Source organism: Oncorhynchus mykiss, chromosome 19 (assembly GCF_013265735.2).
Source record: "Oncorhynchus mykiss isolate Arlee chromosome 19, USDA_OmykA_1.1, whole genome shotgun sequence".
Taxonomy (NCBI): domain Eukaryota; kingdom Metazoa; phylum Chordata; class Actinopteri; order Salmoniformes; family Salmonidae; genus Oncorhynchus; species Oncorhynchus mykiss.
The window spans coordinates 60,598,649-60,625,842 of record NC_048583.1 but is presented as its reverse complement, the minus strand read 5'-3'; the positions used below and the strand labels follow the sequence as shown (position 1 = coordinate 60,625,842).

General features: G+C 43.2%; 1 protein-coding gene across 2 annotated transcripts in view; it reads left to right on the top strand.

Moving 5' to 3' along the window:
• The first annotated feature begins 3,724 nt into the window (after nt 1–3,724).
• The window catches only part of LOC110498225 (SH3 domain-containing YSC84-like protein 1), a 49,701-nt gene continuing 26,231 nt past the window's right edge, over nt 3,725–27,194 (top strand). For both annotated transcript variants that reach the window (XM_036955256.1, XM_036955255.1), the window contains exon 1: nt 3,725–3,873. In XM_036955256.1, coding sequence (XP_036811151.1) covers nt 3,873 — 1 coding nt within the window. In that variant the 5' untranslated portion in view covers nt 3,725–3,872. The remainder of the gene's footprint in view (nt 3,874–27,194) is intronic.

The window sequence follows — 27,194 nt, the reverse complement described above, 5'->3', positions numbered from 1 at the left end:
CATATGACCAAGTTGCAAAGTCAAAATTGGCCACATCATAAACCTTTCTAAAGAAGCCAAACTTAATTTAAGGTTAGGTCTTAAGGTTAGCAGTGTGGTTAAGGTTAGGTCTTGCCATAAGGTTAGCAGTGTGGTTAAGGTTAGGTCTTGCCATAAGGTTAGCAGTGTGGTTAAGGTTAGGTCTTGCCATAAGGTTAGCAGTGTGGTTAAGGTTAGGTCTTGCCATAAGGTTAGCAGTGTGGTTAAGGTTAGGTCTTGCCATAAGGTTAGCAGTGTGGTTAAGGTTAGGTCTTGCCATAAGGTTAGCAGTGTGGTTAAGGTTAGGTCTTGCCATAAGGTTAGCAGTGTGGTTAAGGTTAGGTCTTGCCATAAGGTTAGCAGTGTGGTTAAGGTTAGGTCTTGCCATAAGGTTAGCAGTGTGGTTAAGGTTAGGTCTTGCCATAAGGTTAGCAGTGTGGTTAAGGTTAGGTCTTGCCATAAGGTTAGCAGTGTGGTTAAGGTTTAGGTCTTGCCATAAGGTTAGCAGTGTGGTTAAGGTTAGGTCTTGCCATAAGGTTAGCAGTGTGGTTAAGGTTAGGTCTTGTCATAAGGTTAGCAGTGTGGTTAAGGTTAGGTCTTGCCATAAGGTTAGCAGTGTGGTTAAGGTTAGGTCTTGCCATAAGGTTAGCAGTGTGGTTAAGGTTAGGTCTTGCCATAAGGTTAGCAGTGTGGTTAAGGTTAGGTCTTGCCATAAGGTTAGCAGTGTGGTTAAGGTTAGGTTTAAAACAGGGAGAGGGAGGCGAAGGAGAAGGCTGACTCCGCGATAAAACATTTGTACGGTGGTCAATGAAAGATAGTTGACCTTGGTCAACATGAAATGTAATTGTGGTTTATTTGAATCAAATATACATTTTGTAATGCTTAGGTTATTAAGAATGTCTCCCTCTGCCTATACGTGAACACACGTGGCATCCCGGCAACTTCGAGAAAAACAATTTAATTTCACCTTTATTTAACTAGGCAAGACAGTTAAGAACAAATTCTTATTTTTCAATAACAGCCTAGGAACAGAGGGTTAACTGCCTTGTTCAAGGGAAGAATGACAGATTTTTACCTTGTCAGCTCAGGGATTTGATCTTGCAACCTTTTGGTTACTAGTCCAACAATGTAACCACTAGGTTACCTGCCGCACCTCCACTCTAACCACTAGGTTACCTGCCGCCCTCCACTCTAACCACTAGGCTACCTGCCGCCCCTCCACTCTAACCACTAGACTACCTGCCGCCCCTCCACTCTAACCACTAGGCTACCTGCCGCCCCTCCACTCTAACCACTAGGCTACCTGCCGCCCCTCCACTCTAACCACTAGGCTACCTGCCGCCCCTCCACTCTAACCACTAGACTACCTGCCGCCCCTCCACTCTAACCACTAGGCTACCTGCCGCCCCTCCACTCTAACCACTAGGTTACCTGCCGCCCCTCCACTCTAACCACTAGGTTACCTGCCGCCCCTCCACTCTAACCACTAGGTTACCTGCCGCCCCTCCACTCTAACCACTAGGCTACCTGCCGCCCCTCCACTCTAACCACTAGGCTACCTGCCGCCCCTCCACTCTAACCACTAGACTACCTGCCGCCCCTCCACTCTAACCACTAGGCTACCTGCCGCCCCTCCACTCTAACCACTAGGTTACCTGCCGCCCCTCCACTCTAACCACTAGACTACCTGCCGCCCCTCCACTCTAACCACTAGGCTACCTGCCGCCCCTCCACTCTAACCACTAGGTTACCTGCCGCCCCTCCACTCTAACCACTAGGTTACCTGCCGCCCCTCCACTCTAACCACTAGGTTACCTGCCGCCCCTCCACTCTAACCACTAGGTTACCTGCCGCCCTCCACTCTAACCACTAGGCTACCTGCCGCCCCTCCACTCTAACCACTAGACTACCTGCCGCCCCTCCACTCTAACCACTAGGCTACCTACCGCCCCTCCACTCTAACCACTAGGCTACCTGCCGCCCCTCCACTCTAACCACTAGGCTACCTGCCGCCCCTCCACTCTAACCACTAGGCTACCTGCCGCCCTCCACTCTAACCACTAGGCTACCTGCCGCCCCTCCACTCTAACCACTAGGCTACCTGCCGCCCCTCCACTCTAACCACTAGACTACCTGCCGCCCCTCCACTCTAACCACTAGGCTACCTGCCGCCCCTCCACTCTAACCACTAGGTTACCTGCCGCCCCTCCACTCTAACCACTAGGTTACCTGCCGCCCCTCCACTCTAACCACTAGGTTACCTGCCGCCCCTCCACTCTAACCACTAGGTTACCTGCCGCCCCTCCACTCTAACCACTAGGTTACCTGCCGCCCCTCCACTCTAACCACTAGGTTACCTGCCGCACCTCCACTCTAACCACTAGGCTACCTGCCGCCCCTCCACTCTAACCACTAGGCTACCTGCCGCCCCTCCACTCTAACCACTAGGTTACCTGCCGCCCCTCCACTCTAACCACTAGACTACCTGCCGCCCCTCCACTCTAACCACTAGGCTACCTGCCGCCCCTCCACTCTAACCACTAGGTTACCTGCCGCCCCTCCACTCTAACCACTAGGTTACCTGCCGCCCCTCCACTCTAACCACTAGGTTACCTGCCGCCCCTCCACTCTAACCACTAGGTTACCTGCCGCCCCTCCACTCTAACCACTAGGTTACCTGCCTCCCCTCCACTCTAACCACTAGGTTACCTGCCGCCCCTCCACTCTAACCACTAGGTTACCTGCCGCCCCTCCACTCTAACCACTAGGTTACCTGCCGCCCCTCCACTCTAACCACTAGGCTACCTGCCGCCCTTCCACTCTAACCACTAGACTACCTGCCGCCCCTCCACTCTAACCACTAGGCTACCTGCCGCCCCTCCACTCTAACCACTAGACTACCTGCCGCCCCTCCACTCTAACCACTAGGCTACCTGCCGCCCCTCCACTCTAACCACTAGGCTACCTGCCGCCCCTCCACTCTAACCACTAGGCTACCTGCCGCCCCTCCACTCTAACCACTAGGCTACCTGCCGCCCCTCCACTCTAACCACTAGGCTACCTGCCGCCCCTCCACTCTAACCACTAGGCTACCTGCCGCCCCTCCACTCTAACCACTAGGTTACCTGCCGCCCCTCCACTCTAACCACTAGACTACCTGCCGCCCCTCCACTCTAACCACTAGGTTACCTGCCGCCCCTCCACTCTAACCACTAGGTTACCTGCCGCCCCTCCACTCTAACCACTAGGTTACCTGCCGCCCCTCCACTCTAACCACTAGGTTACCTGCCGCCCAGCCACAGAGAGACTTATGTTATTTAGAATCCTGTTTACAAAGAATGGCTTGTCCTGTAGTGACAGAGTCAGGGAATGATTCCTCAAAGAATGACAACGCATTGGCCAACAAAACTTGGCTAATGGTAGGCCTACCTGTATATACTTCTGTCTGCCGGTACGCGCATTGCTGTTACAACACACGTGAGCGCGCAAGCAGGTCCTGATGTTGATGGCATAGGCGTCACATTCCCTTATCCGGCTGTCCAGACGCTGCCTGTCTGTAAAGTTATTAAAACGGTCGAAAACAGTCTATAGATGACACGCATACCTAATTTGTGTTACCTTTTCCATATAATGGGAATTCATAGTTCCATATGTTTCTGTTTGATTGTTCATGTGACCATTTGATGTGTATGAGTGTAATTAAATTGAGACGAGGTCTTTCTGGCAGCACACGAGACAGCCAGGGTAACAGGTGTGTAGGACGCTATTTTATTACTTACCTGCCGCAGGTGACTATGGTAGAAGTCTAACAAACTAACTGACGAACTGAAGCGAAACAAGTCACAGTTGATAAAAGTAAGTATCCCATTTTTTATATAATAAGTTCTAGCTCATTATTAAATGTGTTTTGTGGGGTTGGTATGCTGTAGCAACTGTGTTTCCGGACTTATACTGCCTCCCTCTCGTCGTTGTCTGTGGGAGAGACAGAATGACGGTCAGTTTGGCCAAACAACGATGAAAGTTTTAAAACTAGTTTGGATATGATGTCTTTTCTCTCTTTTGTTGAGAATAATATGAAAGATGAAAATAATCTGTTAGATAAAACAAGAGAGAAATAGAACAGGAAAGTCACGTGATAAACAAACACGTTGAGGTATTTTATTCACCGAAGTAGGTTTTATATCAGACATTCAACAGACGTTATTAAATCTCTTGTCATAACGTATGAATTGATTGTCATAAACGTCAAAACAAGTAGTACTTTGTCAAAACATTTCTCGACTACTTGTTCAACCTTTTGATTTGCATATGTTCTTGTGTTTCGATAGAAATAATCGTATCATATAGAACTTAATTTAAATAACTTGTTTGCAATAACTTTAGCATAGTTTGTCATAGAAACATGAAAGCAAGTGCTAATGATGCTAAACAGGTCTGGCCTACTTTTACAACGTTTGATTTGCATGACGAATGTGTGTTGATCTGATAGAAATAATGAAATGTGACCGACCACCTCATTTTGGTCTTATGTAGCTACATTTGAAGTGGTGTATGTTGTTGTTGTTGCGTTGTAAAGAATAAACTATCAAAATAAAGTCGCACACTCCATGTGTAATCTCCCAGCAATTTAATAGGTCTTTACCAATGTTTCCGCATCAACTGTGCCTTCCTCAGGGTAATGTGATGAGCCAGGTTATGTAGACAAACAGTGCAATTAGTGTAACCAATGACAATAGTAAGGGGTGTGTCATAATTACTTAAGTTAATTAGAATTAATGAAACTGTTAAAAAAAAATTGTATATGGCATATTAAATATATTATGCTATTGTTATCATATTGAAACATAATGGAGTATTGTACATCATATTAGCGTCATATGTTGTTTCATTCAATTTCACATAATTTCGTGTCATTTTTGTAACATGTAATCTTTTAGTTCAATCCATATATATATATATATATATATATATATATATATATATATATATATATATATATATATATAATGAGCATCATCAACAGGGGGAACATATTAGGTGTAATTTACGCTAATAAGCTGTAAAAAAAATAAAATAAAATAAAAATAAGATTGGTCATAGAGGAAAATATGTTAATAAGAGTTAAAAACTCACTGCTATAATAAATACAATGGTGAGCCATACACTGTTTTTGAGGAACAGTGGGAAAGTTGATAAACCTGTAACCCCACTTTTGAGAAAATGGCCCGTGAATGTTTTTTGGTACACCTACCGGAGAGCTCTTCTTTGTCTACCACCCATGCAGTGTGGTTCACACCCTCTTAAGCCTTAGCCCCGCCCATCTCTTTAAGAATTCACATGTATGGGCCATGTTCAAAACAATCCACATTTTCAAAACTAAAAGTAGTAGCTTACAATAAGGAACATCTCCAGGTAAAAAATACCCTTTTATCTAGTCCTTGGCCTACATCCTAATCTGACTTTGGTGCAGGTCATGTTGTTGTTCACATTACCGTCTCTGGTAAACACACACTATATGTAATTAAATGTACGTTTATACATCACATGCACAGGATACAGAAGGTGTAAACGGTACAGTGAAATGGTTACTGGCATAGTAGGAATATTTAAAATGTCCAGGTGTAAATATGTTATAATTGTTAGATTCTTACCCAGACACACTTGTGTAAAGTGACGCGTCATGTGAAGGAAATGCTGTAAACCCCAACTCCCCCCAGCCACATCTAGCTGATCCTCAACACTGTGGCCCCTCAGGCGTGCGTGCTTAGTCCCTTGCTGTACTCCCTGTTAACCCACGACTGCATGGCCAAGCACGACTCCATCGTTAAGTTTGCTGACGACACAACAGTGGTAGGCCTGATCACCGACAATGACGAGACAGGTCAGATACCTGGCAGTGTGGTGCCAGGACAACAACCTCTCTCAACGTGAGAAAGACAACGGAGATGATCGTGGACTACAGGAAATGAAGGACCAAACATGCCGCCTTTCACATCAACGAGCTGTAGTGGAGCAGGTCGAAAGTTAAGTTCCTTGATGTCCACATCACCAACAAAATATATCATGGTACAAACACACCAAGAAAGTTTTGATGATGGATTGTCTTAATTCCTCTCAGGAGACACAGGAATTTATGGGTCCCCAGATCATCAAAGTTCTACAGCTGCACCATCGAGCTCATCCTAAACAGTTGCATCACTGCCTGGTATGGCAATTGCTCGGCATCTGACCTTACGGCAATACAGAGGGTAGTGCGTACAGCCCAGTACATAACTTGGGCCATGCTTCCTACCATCTAGGACCTATATACTAGGCGTGCCAGAGGAAGGCCCAAAAAATGATCCGACTCCAGTCACCCAAGTCGGAACCGGAGCGCCAAGTCTCAGTCCATAAAGCTCCTTAACAGCCTCTACCCCCCCAAGCCATAGGACTGCTGAACAATTAATCACATGGCCACCCGGGCTATTTGCATTGACCCCCCCCCCTCCCCCTTTTGATTTTACACTACTGCTACTCACTATTTATTATCTTTGCTTAGTCACTTTACTCTTACCTACATGTACAAATTACCTCGACTAACCGGGACCCTACACATTGACCGGTACCCCATGTATATAGCCTCACAATTGTTACTTTCTGTTTAAATAAAAGCACTTTTTACATTTTAGTTTATTTAGTAAATATTTTCTTAGCTGCGTTGTTGGTTAAAGGCTTGTGTGGAGCTGAAATATACTGGGGCCGTACAATGTTTAAAGGCTTGTAAGTAAGCATTTCACAGTAAAGTCTATACCTGTTTGTATTTGGCGCATGTGTCAAATGCAATTTTGATTTTGACTCAAAGGATGGATGAGCACAGAATTACATAATGGGTCCCTGATCTGTACTATAGAGAAATGCATCATTATTATTATGTCTTCTCTTCATGGTGAAATCCTGAATAGGTACAAAGTTAGAAATATTGCAGTATCGTTCTTTAGCATATTTGGTTATTCTACACGCTGGCTATTGTAATTAGCTCTGTCCCCAAACAAGACTACATTTGGTTAGTCTAGACCAAGTCTGAGACAATCATAGATGTCTGTTTCACAAGTTTGGACATTAGTTTAGTACAGTAGATAGTACCATTTTTATAATCTGGTGTATTCTAGTTTTCTTTACTGTCCAAACTTGTGAAATATATGGTTTTCCGGTGTGGGCTCAGTGGTTTAGGATGCTTGGAGGGAAAGAGAGGCTCGCTTTGACTACCAGACGGAAGGAAGGAAAAATGGTTACGAGCTAAATAGAAGTGTGACAGTAGCAGGTGACCCAGCTGTGGTTTGTGACTACTTTTCATTTTCCCATTGTAGCAAATTTCAATGTCGGTAATTCCATTCGATTTGGTAACATAATTGGGTTTTATTCAATTAATAATTCACAAATTTGATATCATTAAACAGGAAGTAATTGGCTTAAGATCTACTTTCTACTTGTTACTTCTGTCAACCATCATCATGAAGGAGAGAAATGAGAAAATATCTTCAAGATTATTCCTCCAAGTAAATGAAATTGAGCGCCGGTGCTCGTTTCCATTGATCTTCCTTGAGATATTTCTACAACTTGATTGGATATGATTTGGAAAGGTACACACCTGTCTGATGTCCCACAGTTGACCGTGTATGTCAGAGCAAAAACTAAGCCACGAGGTGGAAGGAATTCATCCTAGAGCTCAGAGACAAGATTGTGTCGAGATACAGATCTGGGGAAGTGTACCAAAACATTTATGCACCATTGAAGGCCGCCCGACCAATCTGGGGAGAAGGGCCTTGGTCCGGGAGGTGACTAAGAACCTGATGGTCACTCTGAAGAGCTCCAGAGTTCCTCTGTGGATATGGGATAACCTTCCAGAAGGACAACCATCTCTGCAGAAGTCCACCAATCAGGCCTTTATGGTAGATTGGCCAGACTGAAGACTACCCTCAGTAAAAGGCACATGACAGCCCGCTTGGAGTTTGCCGAAACCTGGGAACATCGTTACGGTGAAGCATGGTGTTGGCGGCATCATGCTTTGGGGATGTTTTTCAGTGGCAGGGACTGGGGAGACTAGTCAGGATCGAGGCAAAGATGAACTGAACAAAGTACAGAGATCCTTCTTGATGAATACCGGCTCGAGCGCTCAGATATTCAGACTGGGGCAAAGGTTCACCTTCGAACTGGACATCGACCCTAAGCACACAGCCAAGACCATGCAGGAGTGGCTTCGAGACTATTCTCTGAATGTCCTTGAGTAGCTCAGCCAGAGCCTGGATTTGAACTCGGATCAAATATCTCTGGCGAGACCTGAAAATAGCTATGCTGCAACTCTCCCCATCCAACCTGACAGAGCTTGAGAGGATCTGCAGAGAAGGGGAAAATCTCAAATACTGGTGCTTGTTGCTAGTAAAAAGGTCTGAATACTTACATATCACATTTACATATCTTAATAAATTATCAACAATTTAGAAGAAAAAAAAAAGGAAAAAAACGATTTTGCTTCGTCGTGGTGTCATTCGAGTGAGAACAAAATATACAACTTTGATTTTATTTTTAGAATAAGTTGTAACGTAAGAATGTCAAGAGGTTTGAAGACTTTTCCATCTGATCAGAAATCAAAGCTTTTTCTCCATTCCACATGGTTGGGATGGAAAATGGTTACAAAAAAACTTTTGCTTAATTTCTCATATGAATTCTTAACTTTCTTTTTTCCCCAATTTTGACATGCTTCTATGAGCTTCACATGTTGCTCATGGGTCCTTGTTTAGATGGAAATGGTCCATATGTGTGTATCTCTGACAGTCCCCAGGGTAACACACACCCTTAGCTTCTGTGACATGTACAGGTTAAATGAATGTGTGTAACAGTACTGGAGTGGCAGGGTAGCCTAGTGCGTTGGACTAGTAACCGGAAGGTTGCAAGTTCAAACCCCCGAGCTGACAAGGTACAAATTTGTTGTTCTGCCCCTGAACAAGGCCGTCATTGAAAATAAGAATTTGTTCTTAACTGACTTGCCTAAAGGTAAAATAAAATAAATACTGTAGTTCATGTGATCTTACCCAGGCCACAGTCTCCAGTCTCCAGCCCAGGTCTTCATTCAGACTGCTTATTATTAATTAACCAGCTCATTCAAAAACCCTCTGGATTTTTTTTTTTTTTTCATTCTCTCGCTCTCTCTGATTGTTCATTAGCCGTGTGTTAACTGTGTATTAAGCAGTAATTGGATAGTCATTAGTGTCTGCGTTCATTAGCGTGGTGGTGATTTGACGGCCTCCTATTGAGGCCTGATGTTCTCATTAGTTACTAATGGATCTGCTAGACATGCATATGTGTGTTAGTGATGAGCGGGTCAGCTGTTTGTTCACCTGCAACCGCCTAACTCCATGTAATAAAGTGCACATCTGAGGCCCGACCTGCTAATGTAGAAAGAGCTGTACAGGCAGTGCCTTTTTATTTTTTATAAAGCCTAATTTACTGTGTGCTCAGTTTTGGGACAGTTTTGTATTTGTGCTTCTAACTTTGTTACTCATCATTAACGAATTAATTCAGTAACTTATCCGTAACCATGGTAGCATCCACATTTAATGTAGAAGCGTTTTAGAACCTTATCTTATTTACAATAAAAGTGACTCCGAAATGATACCATACAGTATTTACCATTCATTTCTATTGGGTGCAAAATAACTTGAAACACAACCAAAACAAACAGCAAATGCATCCAACAGGTTTGTAGTGACACAAACTTGATGTAGTCATTGCGTGCTATGAATATGGGACCAACTTGTATTTTTTTTACTACTTTTAATACACAAGTGAATTTGTCCCAATACTTTTGGTTCCCTAAAATGGGGGGGGGGGGGGGGGGGGGTTCTCCTATGTGTATAAAGTGTTGTGATTTCTTAACAGTTCACCTGATATGGATGAAAATACCCTCAGATGAAGGCTGACAGCCTACGTTCACTTTCTTTTGTTAATGGTATCGTTTCCCAATACTTCTGGAGCTCCCTGTACGATGGGCCCTGTTTCTTCTTATAACTTCCAACGTTTTGGTAGGGTTTGTGTTAGTCAACTTGTCTATTATTAGATGTATGCCGCTTCCCTTCTGTGATAACCTAACGTAGCAGTGAAAGAAACACCTGAAACTAGATCATCTCCATACTGGTCTTGACAAGAAGAGAAACGAACTGTTGTGAGGCTCCCCGCTGTTCATAACAGAGTAAATGTGGAAGAGGAGTTTAAGATGGCATGTCGCCCTGTTAACGTCCAAAAGCACAAGTCCTGTCACAGGAACTCTTTCCACTCCCCCTGAAAAACCGGAACATCTGGTTGTTGGACTTGGCAGAGTCTGTCATTACTTGTTGCCATACTAGAAGACTAAAATAAACCAGAAAATATGTTGTACAGATTGACAGATTGAAGCGTTCAATCAAGTTGCCAATGACATCTGTAAAGTTCTCTCATCTGCTTCTGGCACGCAGCAAAGATGTTTAGGGATCAGGGAGAAAATAACACACAAGGAAAGAAGTCAATACTTTGTAGAGCCACCTTTTGCAGCTATTACAGCTGCAAGTCTCTTGGGGAATGTCTCTATAAGCTTGGCACATCTAGCCACTGGGATTTTTGCCCATTCTTCAAGGCAAAACTCTTCCAGCTCCTTCAAGTTGGATGGGTTCCACTGGTGTACAACAATCTTTAAGTCATACCACAGATTCCCAATTGGATTGAGGTCTGAGCTTTGACTAGGCCATTCCAATACATTTAAATGTTTCCCCTTAAACCACTAGAGTGTTTGCTTTAGCATTATGCTTAGGGTCATTGTCCTGCTGGAAGATGAAATTCTGTCCCAATCTCAAATCTCTGGTAGACTGAAACCGGTTTCCCTCAATAATGTCCGTGTATTTACCACCATCCATCGTTCCTTCAATTCCTACCAGTTTCCCTGTCCGTGCTGATGGAAAAACATTGGGGATGGTGTTCTCGGGGCGATGGGAGGTGTTGTGTTTGCGTCAGTGTTTCCCTTGATGGCCAAAAAGCTCAATTTGTTTCATCCGACCATAGTACCTTGTTCCATATGTTTGGGAAGTCTCCCACATGCCTTTTGGCGAACACCAAACATCTTTGCTTTTTTAAATTTTCTGGACACTCTTTCGTAAAGCCCAGCACTGGAGTGTACGGCTTAGTGGTCTTATGGATAGATTCTCCACTGGAGCTTTGCAGCTCCTTCAGGGGTCTCTTTGTTGCCTCTTATTAATGCCCTGCTTGCCTGGTCTGTGTGTTTTTGGTGGGCGACCCTCTCTTGGCAGGTTTGTGGTGCCTTTCCATGTTTTGGTGCTCCGTGGGACGTTCAAAGTTTAAGATTAAAAAAAAATATATATATATTTTTTATTTTTATAACCAAACCATGAGCTGTACTTCTCCACAACTTTGTCCCTGACCTGTTTGGAGAGCTCCTTGGTTGTCATAATACTGCTTGCTTTGTGGTGGCCCTTGCTTAGTGGTGTTGCAGACTCTGGGGCCTTTCAGAACAGGTGTGTGTGTGTATATATGTATGTATGTGTATATACAGTGCCTTGCGAAAGTATTCGGCCCCCTTGAACTTTGCGACCTTTTGCCACATTTCAGGCTTCAAACATAAAGATATAAAACTATTTTTTTGTGAAGAATCAACAAGTGGGACACAATCATGAAATGGAACGACATTTATTGGATATTTCAAACTTTTTTAACAAATCAAAAACTGAAAAATTGGGCGTGCAAAATTATTCAAAATTATTATTATTAAATAGAGTTATGGGGACTGTAAAAAAAAATATCTGATCACTTTGAAGTTGATATGCGTGTGTGCACTTGATCCATCTTCTCTCCTCTCTCTTGTCAAGAACTTCTCAATAATTGTATGTTTTTTTGTTTGTCAATATTTTGTATCTTTGTCAACATGTTTTACGACAAGCAATGGGAAGATATCAGAACGGGGATGTTAGGGAGTAATAACATATTGTACAGGATACGTTTGTACTGTAGTGAAGCCGTCTATAGTAATGCATGGTCTCTTTCATAATTGTGTGAAACGTCACTTACTATAGAAATGCTGGGATTTTTTATTTTTTTATCAAAATGATGTTTCATGTAATTATGATGCAATTGTGATGTATGGATTACAATTATCATCCTGAATACTAAGGCTATGCTTCATGTTAGACACGGACACTCAACACTGCAAATTGTTTGAGTTATATATTTACACCTCACATTATAGTCTTACTCCTATCTAGACTTCATACACAAACACGCACTCATTAATCACATCCAATATCACACACATCACTCTACTCAGATCTACTACACACATCTTGACTCAATTTTCCAACATTGGCTCACAGGCAAGGGAATAAAACAAATCTTGCTAGAACCTATTTCTTGAATCGTAAACATCAGAAGTTTTGATGTCTGTCTTTGACCATCATTACTCTTATGGCAGTAACTTTACAGGCACGTATGGTACATTTTAGCCTGAGAATAGTGTTTAGTTATGGTAAGGGGTGAATTAAGTATAGCCAGTTATAATTGTAATGGCTTAGACTGATCTTTTTTTTATCATCTGCTATGTGGCTAAAGGAATATTTTAGATATTACTGTTTACAGGAAATTCACTCTACATCCTTAAAGAAAGTTGTGTGGAAAAAGGGAATGGGGTGGTTACATTTTCTGTCCTGGACAAAGGAACTCAAAAGGTGTGATGCTATTAATTAATAAATGTTGATCTGAAATGTGCAAATAGTCAGGAATGATTCACTAGGAAGTTGGATCCTTTTGAATATGAAAGTGAATGAAAAACAGAATTGGCTCGTTAATCTGTATGGTCCAAATCAGGATGATCCATACTCCTTCCAAAATATGTATGCCAATTTATTGAACTTACAGGCAACAAACGATCAAATCATTATAGTGGGAGACTATAACAGTGTTATGCACCGTGCCCTTAAGGAGATCACAAATGTTATGGACACATTAGAAATAATGGATATTTGGCGACTAAAAAAAACCCTAGTGAGATCTTCATGAAGGAGACTTAATCAAGCTAGTGGTCTTGACGACTTCTCTCTTTCTAGCTTGCATCAAAGGTTCAAGTATTGATCGGGGACAGAATGCAATTGGATCGTCTAATTGGCCTTCACATAACTCTTACAGAATTTCCACGTGGACTGGCCTTCACATAACTCTTACAGAATTTCCACGTGGACTGGCCTTCACATAACTCTTACAGAATTTCCTGGGATATTGGAAATGTAGTCCGTCTACTGGAGAACAACGTATTCTTAAGACAAAATGATCCAGTACAATAATAAATTAATCAAATCCCCTTATTGGTTGGGATACCTTTTTTTTTATATGTACTTTTTTTTTTAAAAACGTGTCATTCAATATGAATCAAAAAGCAGTGTGTCTGAAGAGACGAGACTAAACAAGGGAAATGCATTAACTGTTCGTACAGGTAGATGGCAATAAAAACAGTTCCACAGAGATGAAGCTAACTGGATGAAATATATATGGTGAAAATGGCACAATTCTTCCTGAATCTCCCAGTAATGCTACCAAAAATAATTAGCTGAAAGTGGAAGCTAAATATGTTAAGCAGATGGGGGGGGGGGAAAGAGAACCTCTCACCCTCAATGACAATTTACTGTAAGGATTTCTTTCCAAATAATACAAAACCATTAAAAATGTAACAAATGGACATAAAGATCGTTGCCAAATTACAAAGGAATACATTTTTTTGAGGCTATTTAAAGGAAAAAAACATTTTGTCTTTTTCTGGAAAAAAAACTTAAAAAAAAAAAATATATACAGTTGAAGTCAGAAGTTTACATGCACTTAGGTTGGAGTCATTAACTCGTTTTTCAAAATTGTAGACCTCCACAAGTCTGGTTCATCCTTGGGAGCAATTTCCAAATGCCTGAAGGTACCACGTTCATCTGTACAAACAATAGTACGCAAGTATAAACACCATGGGACCACGCAGCTGTCATACCGCTCAGGAAGGAGACGCGTTCTGTCTCCTAGAGATGAACGTACTTTGGTGTGAAAAGTGCAAATCAAACCCAGAACAACAGCAAAGGACCTTGTGAAGATGTTGAAGGAAACGGGTACAAAAGTATCTAGATCCACAGTAAAACAAGTCCTATATCGACATAACCTGAAAGGCTGTTCAGCAAGCAAGCAAGAAGCCACTGCCCCATAACCGCCATTAAAAAGCCAGACTACGCCTTCTCTGTAGGGATGATTCACGCTTCACCATCTGGCAGTCCGATGGACTAATCTGGGTTTGGCGGAGGCCAGGAGAACGCTACCTGCCTGAATGCATAGTACCAACTATACAGTTTGGTGGAGGAGGAATAATGGTATGGGGCTGTTTGTCATGGAACAATGCCCCTTAGTTCCAGTGAAGTGAAATCTTAACACTACAGCATTCTGGACGTTTTTGTGCTTCCATCTTTGTGGCAACGGTTTGCGGAAGGCCCTTTACTGTTTTCAAAATGCTAGTGCCCTCGTGCACTTAGCGAGGTCCGTGAAGTAATGGTTTGTCGAGATCGGTGTGAAGACTGACTGGCCTGCACAGAGCCCTGACCTCAACCCCATCAAACACCTTTGGGATGAATTGGAACGCCGACTGCGATCCAGGCCTAATCTCCCAACATCAGTTCCCAACCTCACTAATGCTCTAATGGCTGAATGCTGCAGGGACTTGCTTCTGACTTGCTTCTGATGTTCCAACATCTGATGGAAAGACTTCTCAAAAGAGTGGAGGCTGTTAGAGCAGCGAAGGGGGGGGAACCACCGCCATATAATGCCCATGATATTGGAATGAGGTTATCGACGAGCAGGTGTCCATAGTTTAGGTCATGTATGTAGGAACTTGACTGTGTGGTGTTTCCTACCAACAAGTATCACTATGTGTATAATGCTTTTTTTAAAAATTTTGGCCCTCAATGTTCACCTCTTGAACATCAGACTCTGAAGCCTCATCTTCACTGTCACTTTCCAACCTAGTTGAGGATGGCTCGTTGTCAGGCTCAAAAAGCCTCAAATTCGCCCAGATTGCCACCAATTTCTCAACCCGTGTGTGATCCAAAACAAGGACCAGTTGCAATCTGGGGCAGTGAATTGAGGGTAGGACTCCTCCACTTTAGACCAAGCAGCCTTCATGTTCACAGCCTTGTCTGTCACCAGTGCAAATACCTTCTGTGGTCCAAGGTCATTGATGACTGCCTTCAGCTCATCTGCAATGTAGAGACCCTTGTCTGTGGTCTTGTAGAATACTGGTTGAGTGGTGGAGATGATGTAGTTAATTATCCCTTGACCACAAACATCTGACCACCCATCAGAGATGATTTCAATACAGTCTGCTTTCTATGATTTGCTTGACCTCCACTTGAACTCTGTTGACCTCTGCATCCAGCAAATGAGTAGCTAAAGCATGTCTGGTTGGAGGGGTGTATGCTGGGCGAAGAACATTCAGAAATCTCTTCCAATACACATTGCCTGTGAGCATCAGAGGTGAACCAGTTGCATACACAGCTCAAGCAAGACATTCATCAGCCTTTCTGACTACGTTACTCCATTGAGTCAAAAAAAAACTTCTGATGACCGTTCCACAGGTGCATGATCATTAATTGTTTATGGTTCATTTAACAAGCATGAGAAACAGTGTTTAAACCCTTTACAATGAAGATCTTTTTACGAATTCTCTTTGAAAGACATGGTCCTGAAAAAGATGTTTCTTTTTTTTTCGCTGACTTTACATTTTATGACATTCACCCAACCCAGTAATGTACTGAAAACGTACCAGAAAGCATGTAGTCCTGGGCTCAGACAGTGTAGTAGTGTGCATCTCAATAGCATCTCATTACTATGCAAGATCTTGAGAATCAGCTGTACATGTGATGGAAGGATATGCACTGTGCATGCAGAGGGTTGCAATTCCATTGAATTGGGGGATAGTTTAACCAAAATATGTCACAAGACCTATACTTGCTTTATTTTGTATATCACAAAAAAATGGTTCACTGTTAGTTTAGAACTTAAAAAAAAAAAATAATAATAAAAAAAAAAATGGAAGCAAAATTCCCCAAATTCCAGGGTGTTACTTTCCATGGTAAATTACTGGAAAGTTTCAACCCTTTTCCAACCCTGCTGCAGAAGTGAATATTGTGTGTGGTAGGTTATAGACAGTCAGTGTCCGTATTTCACTTTTCCATTTAACCCTTCTGAACAATACAATGACCTTGATGTGCCTTTTTTTTTTTTTGTAATGCCATCTTGTGACTATCTCATTTGTACAGCGGCTCACTATCACACAGAATATATTTCTCAAACAATAGGCTTCTGTTCTGGCTCTCCCTTCTCCTTTATTTTCAACTCTCTTTTTATTTTCAATTTCTGTTATTGAAATAAAAAATCCTACATTGTCCTTTTAAAAAAATAAAATAAAATCCGTAACACCAGGTAAGATAATACAACTAAATGAATATAATGGAGGAAAAACATATTTAAATATATGCACTTAACTGTAAGTCTCTTCTGGATAAGAGCGTCTGCTAAATGACTCAATGTACCCTGAAAGACCCTCCAGCTTTTGCCGGAGCACAGGTTTGGCCACCCCTGGAATCACTAACATAGTCAGTCACATGTGTTTTTATAGCCATTCGGTGACCCAGATAGGAATGTATTGTTTTTTTATAAATATACCAGACAACAAGTTCAGTGTCACAAACTAAACCCATGATCCACAGAGTTCATTTTGAATGTTTTGTGCTCATTTGGTCACACGCGTGTGCATGTGTGCAGCCCAGGGCCTCCTGTAACACCACACAGCACTGCGCCCAGAGAGAGAGAGAGCGAGAAGGGGGGGGGGGGGGGTAGTAGTAGTCAGCTGATGTTGGGTGGGGGGGGGGGACATTAGCCACAGGTGACACATTAAATAGTCCTGAACAGCAGATGGTATCGGTGGTTAGGAAGCACAACCCACCCCCCCCCCCCAGAAGACTGTCTATACTTGGTCAAGGGATGGGCATCTGTGTGTGTGTCCTGTGGGATGCTGGTCTATTAGGCTGAGCTGCTTCATGGCACATTGTGGATGTACTTAAATACAATGTACTAATTTATACCCACATGAACATTCCTTTACCCAGCCTACGGATATCCCTGACCCTCCAAGATTCCCTCGTGTCTCTCTGTGTAAATGCGAAAGCTCGAGGGCATGTGAATGAGCTCTTCTTGAAAGACATCACAAGATGGATGATTCCTCGTTCACTCTGCACTCACCAACTGATATTCATGTAGTTATTATTCACCCATTCCTCTGCTATTAGAACAATGCTGGTAAGTCACCTTGTAGTTCATGTGACAACAGACCCCAGGACAGGTAGGCTAGAGTAGTATTCCCAAACAGGGAGGCTGTCCTGCTTTCAGCTGACTCTTGAAAGTTGTATTAGTAGATTGCCCAATTTGCTATTTCTAAATTGGCTAGTGCATCATCAGTTATTGCATACCTTAGAGCAGGTATTCCCAAACTGGGGTACGCGCAATGCCGTTGGGGGGGGGGGGGGGGGTACACCAAATAAAATTGAGATTCACATTTAAAAATAATTGTAAAAAATCTTCACATTTTCAAACAGTCCATATGTACGCTTTTATAACATACAGAAGTAGTGACACACCGATATGACTTTTTTTGGCCAATACCTGATATTTTCCTTGCCAAAAACCCCATAACGTTTTTATAAAAAAAATTGCGTCACTACAGTCCCTGGTTCAAATCCAGGCTGTATCGCATCCAGCTTTGGATTTGGGAGTCTCATAGGGCGGCACACAATTGGCCCAGGGCCGTCCGGGTTTGTCTGGGTTAGGCTGTCCGGGTTTTGGCTGGGTTAGGCTGTCCGGGTTTGGCTGGGTTAGGCCGTCCGGGTTTTGGCTGGGTTAGGCCGTCCGGGTTTTGGCTGGGTTAGGCCGTCCGGGTTTTGGCTGGGTTAGGCCGTCCGGGTTTTGGCTGGGTTAGGCCGTCCGGGTTTTGGCTGGGTTAGGCCGTCCGGGTTTTGGCTCGGTTAGGCCGTCCGGGTTTTGGCTCGGTTAGGCCGTCGTTGTAAATAAGTATTTGTTCTTCACTGACAACAAATCAAAGTATTTGTGCACCGAATAAAACAGGTGTAGACCTTACAGTGAAATGCTTACTTACAGGCTCTAACCAATGGTGTGTGTGGGTGTGTGTGGGTGTGTGTGTGTGTGTGTGTGTGTGTGTTGGTAAGTAAAGAAATAAAACAACAGTAAAAAGACTGTGTATATAGCCTTGCTACTGTTATTTTCAACAGACACCGGTTAGTCAGGCTTATTGAGGTAGTATGTACATGTAGATATGGTTATAGTGACTGTGCATAAATGATGAACAGAGAGTAGCAGAAGCGTAAAATAGGGGTTGGCAGGTGGTGGGACACAATGCAGATAGCCCGGTTAGCCAATGTGCGGGAGCACTGGTTGGTCGGGCCAATTGAGGTAGTATGTACATGAATGTGTAGTTAAAGTGACTATGCATATAAGATAAACAGAGTAGCAGCAGTGTAAAAGAGGGTTTGGGGCGGGGGAGGCATACAATGTAAATAGTCCGGGTACCCACTTGGTTCCTGTTCAGGAGTCTAATGGCTTGGGGGTAAAAACTGTTGAGAAGCCTTTTTGTCCTAGACTTGGCACTCCGGTACCGTTTGCCATGCGGTAGTAGAGAGAACAGTCTATGACTAGGGCGGCTGGGGTCTTTGACAATTTTCAGGGCCTTCCTCTGACACCGCCTGGTGTAGAGGTCCTGGATGGCAGGCAGCTTTGCCCCAGTGATGTACTGGGCTGTACGCACTAACACTCTGTAGTGCCTTGTGGTCAGAGGCCAAGCAATTACCGTACCAGGCAGTGATGCAACCGGTCAGGATGCTCTCGATGTTGCAGCTGTAGAACCTTTATTGACTTGCCTAGTTAAATAAAGGTTACACACACACACACACACACACACACACACACACACACACACACAGACCAAACATGTATTTTGTTGGCATTTACGTAAGTCCTCATTACCAGTAAAACATAATCAAACCCTCTTTCTTTCTGTTCAGTCGTTTCATTCTCAACCAGGATTTCTATGGAACTCCGTTTGGGTCTTTGCAGAAAAGATGCACGTCAAATCAGGAACTGAATATGAGATGCACGTCAAATCAGGAACTGAATATGAGATGCACGTCAAATCAGGAACTGAGTATGAGATGCACGTCAAATCAGGAACTGAGTATGAGATGCACGTCAAATCAGGAACTGAATATGAGAGGCACGTCAAATCAGGAACTGAATATGAGATGCACGTCAAATCAGGAACTGAGTATGAGATGCACGTCAAATCAGGAACTGAATATGAGATGCACGTCAAATCAGGAACTGAATATGAGATGCACGTCAAATCAGGAACTGAGTATGAGATGCACGTCAAATCAGGAACTGAATATGAGATGCACGTCAAATCAGGAACTGAATATGAGAGGCACGTCAAATCAGGAACTGAGTATGAGATGCACGTCAAATCAGGAACTGAGTATGAGATGCACGTCAAATCAGGAACTGAGTATGAGATGCACGTCAAATCAGGAACTGAGTATGAGATGCACGTCAAATCAGGAACTGAGTATGAGATGCACGTCAAATCAGGAACTGAGTATGAGATGCACGTCAAATCAGGAACTGAGTATGAGATGCACGTCAAATCAGGAACTGAGTATGAGATGCACGTCAAATCAGGAACTGAGTATGAGATGCACGTCAAATCAGGAACTGAGTATGAGATGCACGTCAAATCAGGAACTGAGTATGAGATGCACGTCAAATCAGGAACTGAGTATGAGATGCACGTCAAATCAGGAACTGAGTATGAGATGCACGTCAAATCAGGAACTGAGTATGAGATGCACGTCAAATCAGGAACTGAGTATGAGATGCACGTCAAATCAGGAACTGAGTGTGAGATGCACGTCAAATCAGGAACTGAGTGTGAGATGCACGTCAAATCAGGAACTGAGTGTGAGATGCACGTCAAATCAGGAACTGAGTGTGAGATGCACGTCAAATCAGGAACTGAGTGTGAGATGCACGTCAAATCAGGAACTGAGTGTGAGATGCACGTCAAATCAGGAACTGAGTGTGAGATGCACGTCAAATCAGGAACTGAGTGTGAGATGCACGTCAAATCAGGAACTGAATGTGAGATGCACGTCAAATCAGGAACTGAGTATGAGATGCACGTCAAATCAGGAACTGAGTATGAGATGCACGTCAAATCAGGAACTGAATATGACGTCACTAATTTAACGCATTCATACATTTTTTTTTTAAACGTAGTTATTACACTATCACTTGTATTTCATATGTCACAACGATTCATCTATATATGCTGTGATGCTGGTAATGTTGTCTCGCGCATCTACAGTGCTGGTCATACATTTTTAAAAAAAGGTAACTAGCTGATGGCTGCAAACAATGTTCTTCCCCAAAAACTAAATCTGTTTCAGTAGCTATTCTTAGATAGCTAATTATATATCTATATAAAATAACCTGAGTTTATAAGACTGTTCTTATTTGATTCATGGTGGTCGGACCCATCTATGTGAAGCTAGACACAATAAGGATTAGCCACAATAGTGAACTTTGCAGTTAGCCTTCAAGTCACACTGGATCTATTAGACTTTAGAATTGCATTGGGGGCGTCCTTATTTCACTGTACAGCCTTTAACCTATGGATGGTGGATCAACGACGTGGGGTATCAGTCTACTCAGTGACACCCAGAGAACATTAGTGTTGTAGCTCTTATTGCGTGACTCTGAAACAACTGTGAATTGAGCCGCATTTATTGTCAACCCGTGTGTATTGAACAGTATTCCTGAGGAAAAACAATACTGTGTGGATGTTTTGGAGTCTGAGAACTCTGAAGAGGACGTTGGGGGGGGGGGGGGGGGGGGAATATATCTTGGATATTGAGTAGACTGTTACACAATTTCATTGATCCCCAATCCTTAGGTAAAGCTGTACAGTGCAATATGAACGTCAATACACACAATAGGCTGACTGTGTTAAATCACCTCCCCAGTCACAGTCCCGCGATAAGCGCTACAACGCAAATATTTGCTTAAACTCTTCACAGTTGTGGTCTGTGGGTGTCACCAAGTAGACTGATACCCCATTTCATTGCTTCACATTTCAACCTTGTTTACCATTATCTAGTCTAAATATGGCATGATTCCACCAATTGTAACCTTCTGCATAATTTTTGAAGGCAAACTGCAAATTCCACTATTGTGCCTAATTCCTTATTGTGGCTAGCTTCACAACACATAACCCGGCCCGGTCGAGCCTCACTAGCCAGCTGAAGCTAGCTGCCTGCTTATAACGTTAGCTTTGGGCAACAGGGTTAAGTAGCTGGCTAGCTATTTATGTTCATGAACTGAAGTTCAATTTCAATAGATGAACAACAAGTGGCAACCTAGCTAATACTCACAAGGATTCCTTAATCATTGCTAAGAATAGTAAAAATGACTGCAGTTTCCTACTGGTCATTTGTTATCATGCTGGTTGTGTTGGTTCTAGCTAGGTAGGTAGGTAGGTAGCTAGCTAGTCGAACAAATGATGCTTTATTACCAATGCGGTATTGTAAAAACATTGTTTGTGGCCGGTGTTTGCTTGTTTGCAGACTTTTTTTACGGCTTTGACAGTGCTACTGGTATTAGTTGTGGTGGTTCTTGGCTTGCATGTGCACATTAAGAACACACACTATTCTGTAATATAACTGTTATTTGATGTGTCAAATTTTAAAGCTTATTTAACTAGTCAAATAGTGTTGTCAAATAGTGTTATTGTCAGTGTTTTTTGACACGCAAAGACCCAAACGGCGTTCCATAGTATGTTGTGAAGCTAATAGCAGTGACGTTATTACTGTGTAACTCCGGTAGGGCAACATTTGGTAACGTTAGTGTGTACTGGTGCTCGTCCAGTCGCGAAAGCCAACATCATCCACGACAGAGAACGGTTGATTGTCAAGGGTAGTGAATTCTATTATCTTGACGTTTTAATGGATTTCGCCTTTGAGTTTGTCTCACTCAAATGTTCTTGCTCATTCAAATGACTGCTGGACTTGTTGACTGCTCGATCCACACAGCAGACATTGTGGGCTAGGTTAGGAATGCTGTGTTGCACGTGTAGCGCAACATTTTACGTGTCGTCATTAGGTATGCACGTCAGCTTTGACATCTGTTTTTCACATTGTCGTTAAACTAGACATTGGGCCTATACCGATGTTGGCGTTCTTAGCTAATATCGTCCGCTTCCGATATATCATGCATTCCTATACAGAAGTGCGCTTGTTATCAACGGGTAAAGTATTGACGTTTTTTTTTATTGAGAGAGGAGCTTAAAGTTTTCTTAACTGACCATAATTGTCACTGATCTGACTGATTTGCATGATGACGAGTTTCTCACATGACTGGCAAATAGGGGTGATGTTTTTTTCTCGCCCGAATGACCTGAATCTAGGATTACAGCGACTAACTACACTGCTCAAAAAAATAAAGGGAACACTAAAATAACACATCCTAGATCTGAATGAATGAAATATTCTTGTTAAATACTTCTTTTTTTTATATAGTTGAATGTGCTGACAACAAAATCACACAAATTATCAATGGAAATCAAATTGATCAACCCATGGAGGTCTGGATTTAGAGTCACACTCAAAATTAAAGTGGAAAACCACACTACATGCTGATCCAACTTTGATGTAATGTCCTTAAAACAAGTCAAAATGAGGCTCAGTAGTGTGTGTGTGTGTGTGTGTGTGTGTGTGTGGCCTCCACGTGCCTGTATGACATCCCTACAACGCCTGGGCATGCTCCTTATGAGGTGGCGGATGGTCTCCTGAGGGATCTCCTCCCAGACCTGGACTAAAGCATCCGCCAACTCCTGGACAGTCTGTGGTGCAACGTGGCGTTGGTGGATGGAGCGAGACATGATGTCCCAGATGTGCTCAATTGGATTCAGGTCTGGGGAACGGGCGGGCCAGTCCATAGCATCAATGCCTTCCTCTTGCAGGAACTGCAGACACACTCCAGTCACATGAGGTTGCATTGTCTTGCTTTAGGAGGAACCCAGGGCCAACCGCACCAGCATATGGTCTCAGAAGGTGTCTGAGGATCTCATCTCGGTACCTAATGGCAGTCAGGCTACCTCTGGCGAGCACATGGAGGGCTGTGCGGCCCCCCCCAAAGAAATGCCACCCCACACCATGACTGACCCACCGCCAAACCGGTCATGCTGGAGGATGCAGAACGTTCTCCACGGCGTCTCCAGACTCTGTCACGTCTGTCACATGTGCTCAGTGTGAACCTGCTTTCATCTGTGAAGAGCACAGGGCGCCAGTGGCGAATTTGCCAATCTTGGTGTTCTCTGGCAAATGAAAAACGTCCTGCACGGTGTTGGGCTGTATGCACAACCCCCACCTGTGGACGTCGGGCCCTCATACCACCCTCATGGAGTCTGTTTCTGACCGTTTGAGCACATACATGCACATTTGTGGCCTGCTGGAGGTCATTTTGCAGGGCTCTGGCAGTGCTCCAGAGCAGTGCTCCAGAGCGGTCCTGCTGCTGGGTTGTTGCCCTCCTACGGCCTCCTCCACGTCTCCTGATGTACTGGCCTGTAATCCTGGTAGCGCCTCCATGCTCTGGACACTACGCTGACAGACAAAGCAAACCTTCTTGCCACAGCTCGCATTGATGTGCCATCCTGGATGAGCTGCACAACCTGAGCCACTTGTGTGGGTTGTAGACTCCGTCTCATGCTACCACTAGAGTGAAAGCACCGCCAGCATTCAAAAGTGACCAAAACATCAGCCAGGAAGCATAGGAACTGAGAAGTGGTCTGTGGTCCCCACCTGCAGATCCACTCCTTTATTGGGGGTGTCTTGCTAATTGCCTATAATTTCCACCTGTTGTCTATTCCATTTGCACAACAGCATGTGAAATTTATTGTCAATCAGTGTTGCTTCCTAAGTGGACAGTTTGATTTCACAGTGTGATTGACTTGGAGTTACATTGTGTTGTTTAAGTGTTCTCTTTATTTTTTTGAGCAGTGTATATTCAATGTGCGGGACAAATTTGAGGCTATGATTAAAAAGTTGGAATGAACTCAAGGTTATGGACAATGTTGAATGTGATATAGCGAAGCACCTGTGTGAGTTGGCTGCACAATTATGCAGGTACTTTCCTGAAATGATGACACAACTGGATTCGTTATCCCTTTCATGCCCTGCCTCCAGTTCATGTACTGATATCTGAACAAGAGAGCCTTGTCAAAATTGCATCAAGCGGTTCTGTGAATTTTATTTAACTTCATTGGGATAGGGGGCAAAATTTTCCTTTTGGATGAAAAGCGTTCCCAGATTAAACTGCCAGCTACTCAGTCCCAGATGCTAATATATGCATATTATTAGTAGTATTGGATAGAAAACAATCTGAAGTTTCTAAAACTGTTTGAATAATGTCTGTGAGTATAACAGAACTCATATGGCCTGAGAAATCCAACCAGGAAGTGGGAAATCTGAGGTTTGTAGTTTTTCAACTCAGCCCCTATTGAAGATAGTGGGTCATGTTGCACTTCCTAAGGCTTCCTAAGTCTTTAGAAAGTTGTTTCAGGCTTCTACTGTGAAGGGGGGCTGAATGAGTCGGAGGTCTGCCAGCAGCCACGAGCTCGTGACGCGTTGTCATGTGAAAGTTACCTCACGTTCCATTGCTTTTCTACAGACAATGGAATGCTCCGGTTGGAACATTATTGAAGATTTATGTTAAAAACACCCTAAAGATTGATTCTATACTTTGTTTGATATGTTTCTACGACCAGTGTAATAACTTTTTTGACTTTTCGTCCGACCACCTCCGCTGGACTTTCACGCGCGTTTGGTTCTGTTTACCAACCGCCCTAACAAAAGGAGGTATATGGACATAAAGTTAATTTATGAAAGAAATCAAACATTGGGATTATTAACACTATTTGACGAGTCAAATAAGCTTGTTGACCAATCAGGACCTGAATATGACTGCGCGTCACAATTTAACTCGTTCATACATATATATTTTTTTTACGTAGTTATTACACATGAAATACGAGTGAGTGTAATCAATGTCACAACGATTCATCAATACGTATGCTATGATGCTGGTAAAGTTGTCTCACGCACCTACAGTTGCTGGTCATAAAAAAAGCCATCTAGCTCATGGATGCAAACATTGTTCTTCCCCAAAAACATAGCAAAATTACATCTGTTTCAGTAGCTGTAATTAACTAGCTAACTATATATCTAGGTGTCATCTAAAATAACTAATTTGTAAGACAGTTCTTATTTGATTTAATGGTGGTCGGACCCATCTATGTGAAGCTTGCCACAATAGTGGACTTTGTGGTTAGTCTTCATAATCCGTTTTGTCACCAAAACCCCATATACTACCCACCACTGCGACCTGTACGCTCTCGTTGGCTGGCCCTCGCTTCATACTCGTCGCCAAACCCACTGGCTCCAGGTCATCTATAAGTCTTTGCTAGGTAAAGCCCCGCCTTATGTCAGCTCACTGGTCACCATAGCAGCCAGAAGGTACATTTCACTGGTCACCCCAAAGCCAATTCCTCCTTTGGCCGCCTTTCCTTACAGTTCTCTGCTGTCAGTGACTGGAACAAACTTCAAAAATCGCTGAAGCTGGAGAACCATGTCTCCCTCACTAACTTTAAGCACCAGCTCTCAGAGCAACTCACAGATCACTGCACCTGTACACAGCCCATCTGTAAACAGCCCATCCAACTACCTCATCCTCATACTGTATTTATTTTGCTCCTTTGCACCCCAGTATGTTTACTTGCACATTCATCTTCTGCACATCTATCACTCCAGTGTTTAATTACTATATCGTAATTACTTCGCCACTATGGCCTATTTTTTTGCCTTACTTCCCTTGTCTTGCCTCATTTGTGCACACTGTATGTATATATACTTTTTTCTACTGTGTTATTGATTGTTTGTTCCATGTGTAACTCTGTATGTGCCGAACTGCTTTGCTTTATCTTGGCCAGGTTGCAGTTGTAAATGAGAACTTGTTCTCAACTAGCCTACCTGGTTAAATAAAGGTGTTCTCAACTAGCCTACCTGGTTAAATAAAGGTGAAATAAATCAAATAAAAAATAATTATACTAGTTTTATTCATGTGCGTCACTGTCAATGACATACTTTTGTTTTGAAGGCAAACCGCAAATTCCACTATTGCCTAATCCTTATTGTGGCTAGCTTCACAACACAACCCGGTCTGGTATAGCCTGACTAGCCAGATGAAGCGAGCTGGCTGAAAGAGACATTTTCAGTGAGACGACTAAAAAGCAAACTCCATTAACACCAAGATAATGGAATTCTTTGCCCTTGACAATCAACCGTTCTCTGTCGTGGGTGATGTTGGCTTTCGTCGACTGGTCGGGCACCTGTACACGCAATTTTTCAGATGTTGCCCTACTGGAGTTACACAGTATTGTTGAAACTCACATCCCTGAGCTACTTGCTATGAGCGTCACTGCTGTTAGCTTCTCGACTGACATTCATTCGGGCCAGCGATGTCAGCCCCATGAGCATTATGGGTCAACAAGGATTTCCTACTGAGGAAAGCCGTATTGCATGCTCAAGAATGTGCTGGTTCTCATACCGCTGCTGCCATTGAAATGGCATTTGTGAACATGTTTGAAACATGAACACGTTCCTAACGCCATTCGAACAACTGACTTGAGAAATAAGCTCATCAACTGTGTCTGCAGCAGACGTGATACCCTCTGTCATGGCATTGTAACGCTCAACAAAACCACCGACGCAGACCGGCGGGTTAAAACTTACAAAACTACTCAAGGCTGTGGCCAAGCGATTTGGTGGCATTCTGAGGCCTTCTACTGTGTCACCACCATGCTCGATGCTAGGTACAAGGAACGCTACTTCCATGCTCGATGCTAGGTACAAGGACTGCTACTTCCATGCTCGATGCTAGGTACAAGGACTGCTACTTCCATGCTCGAT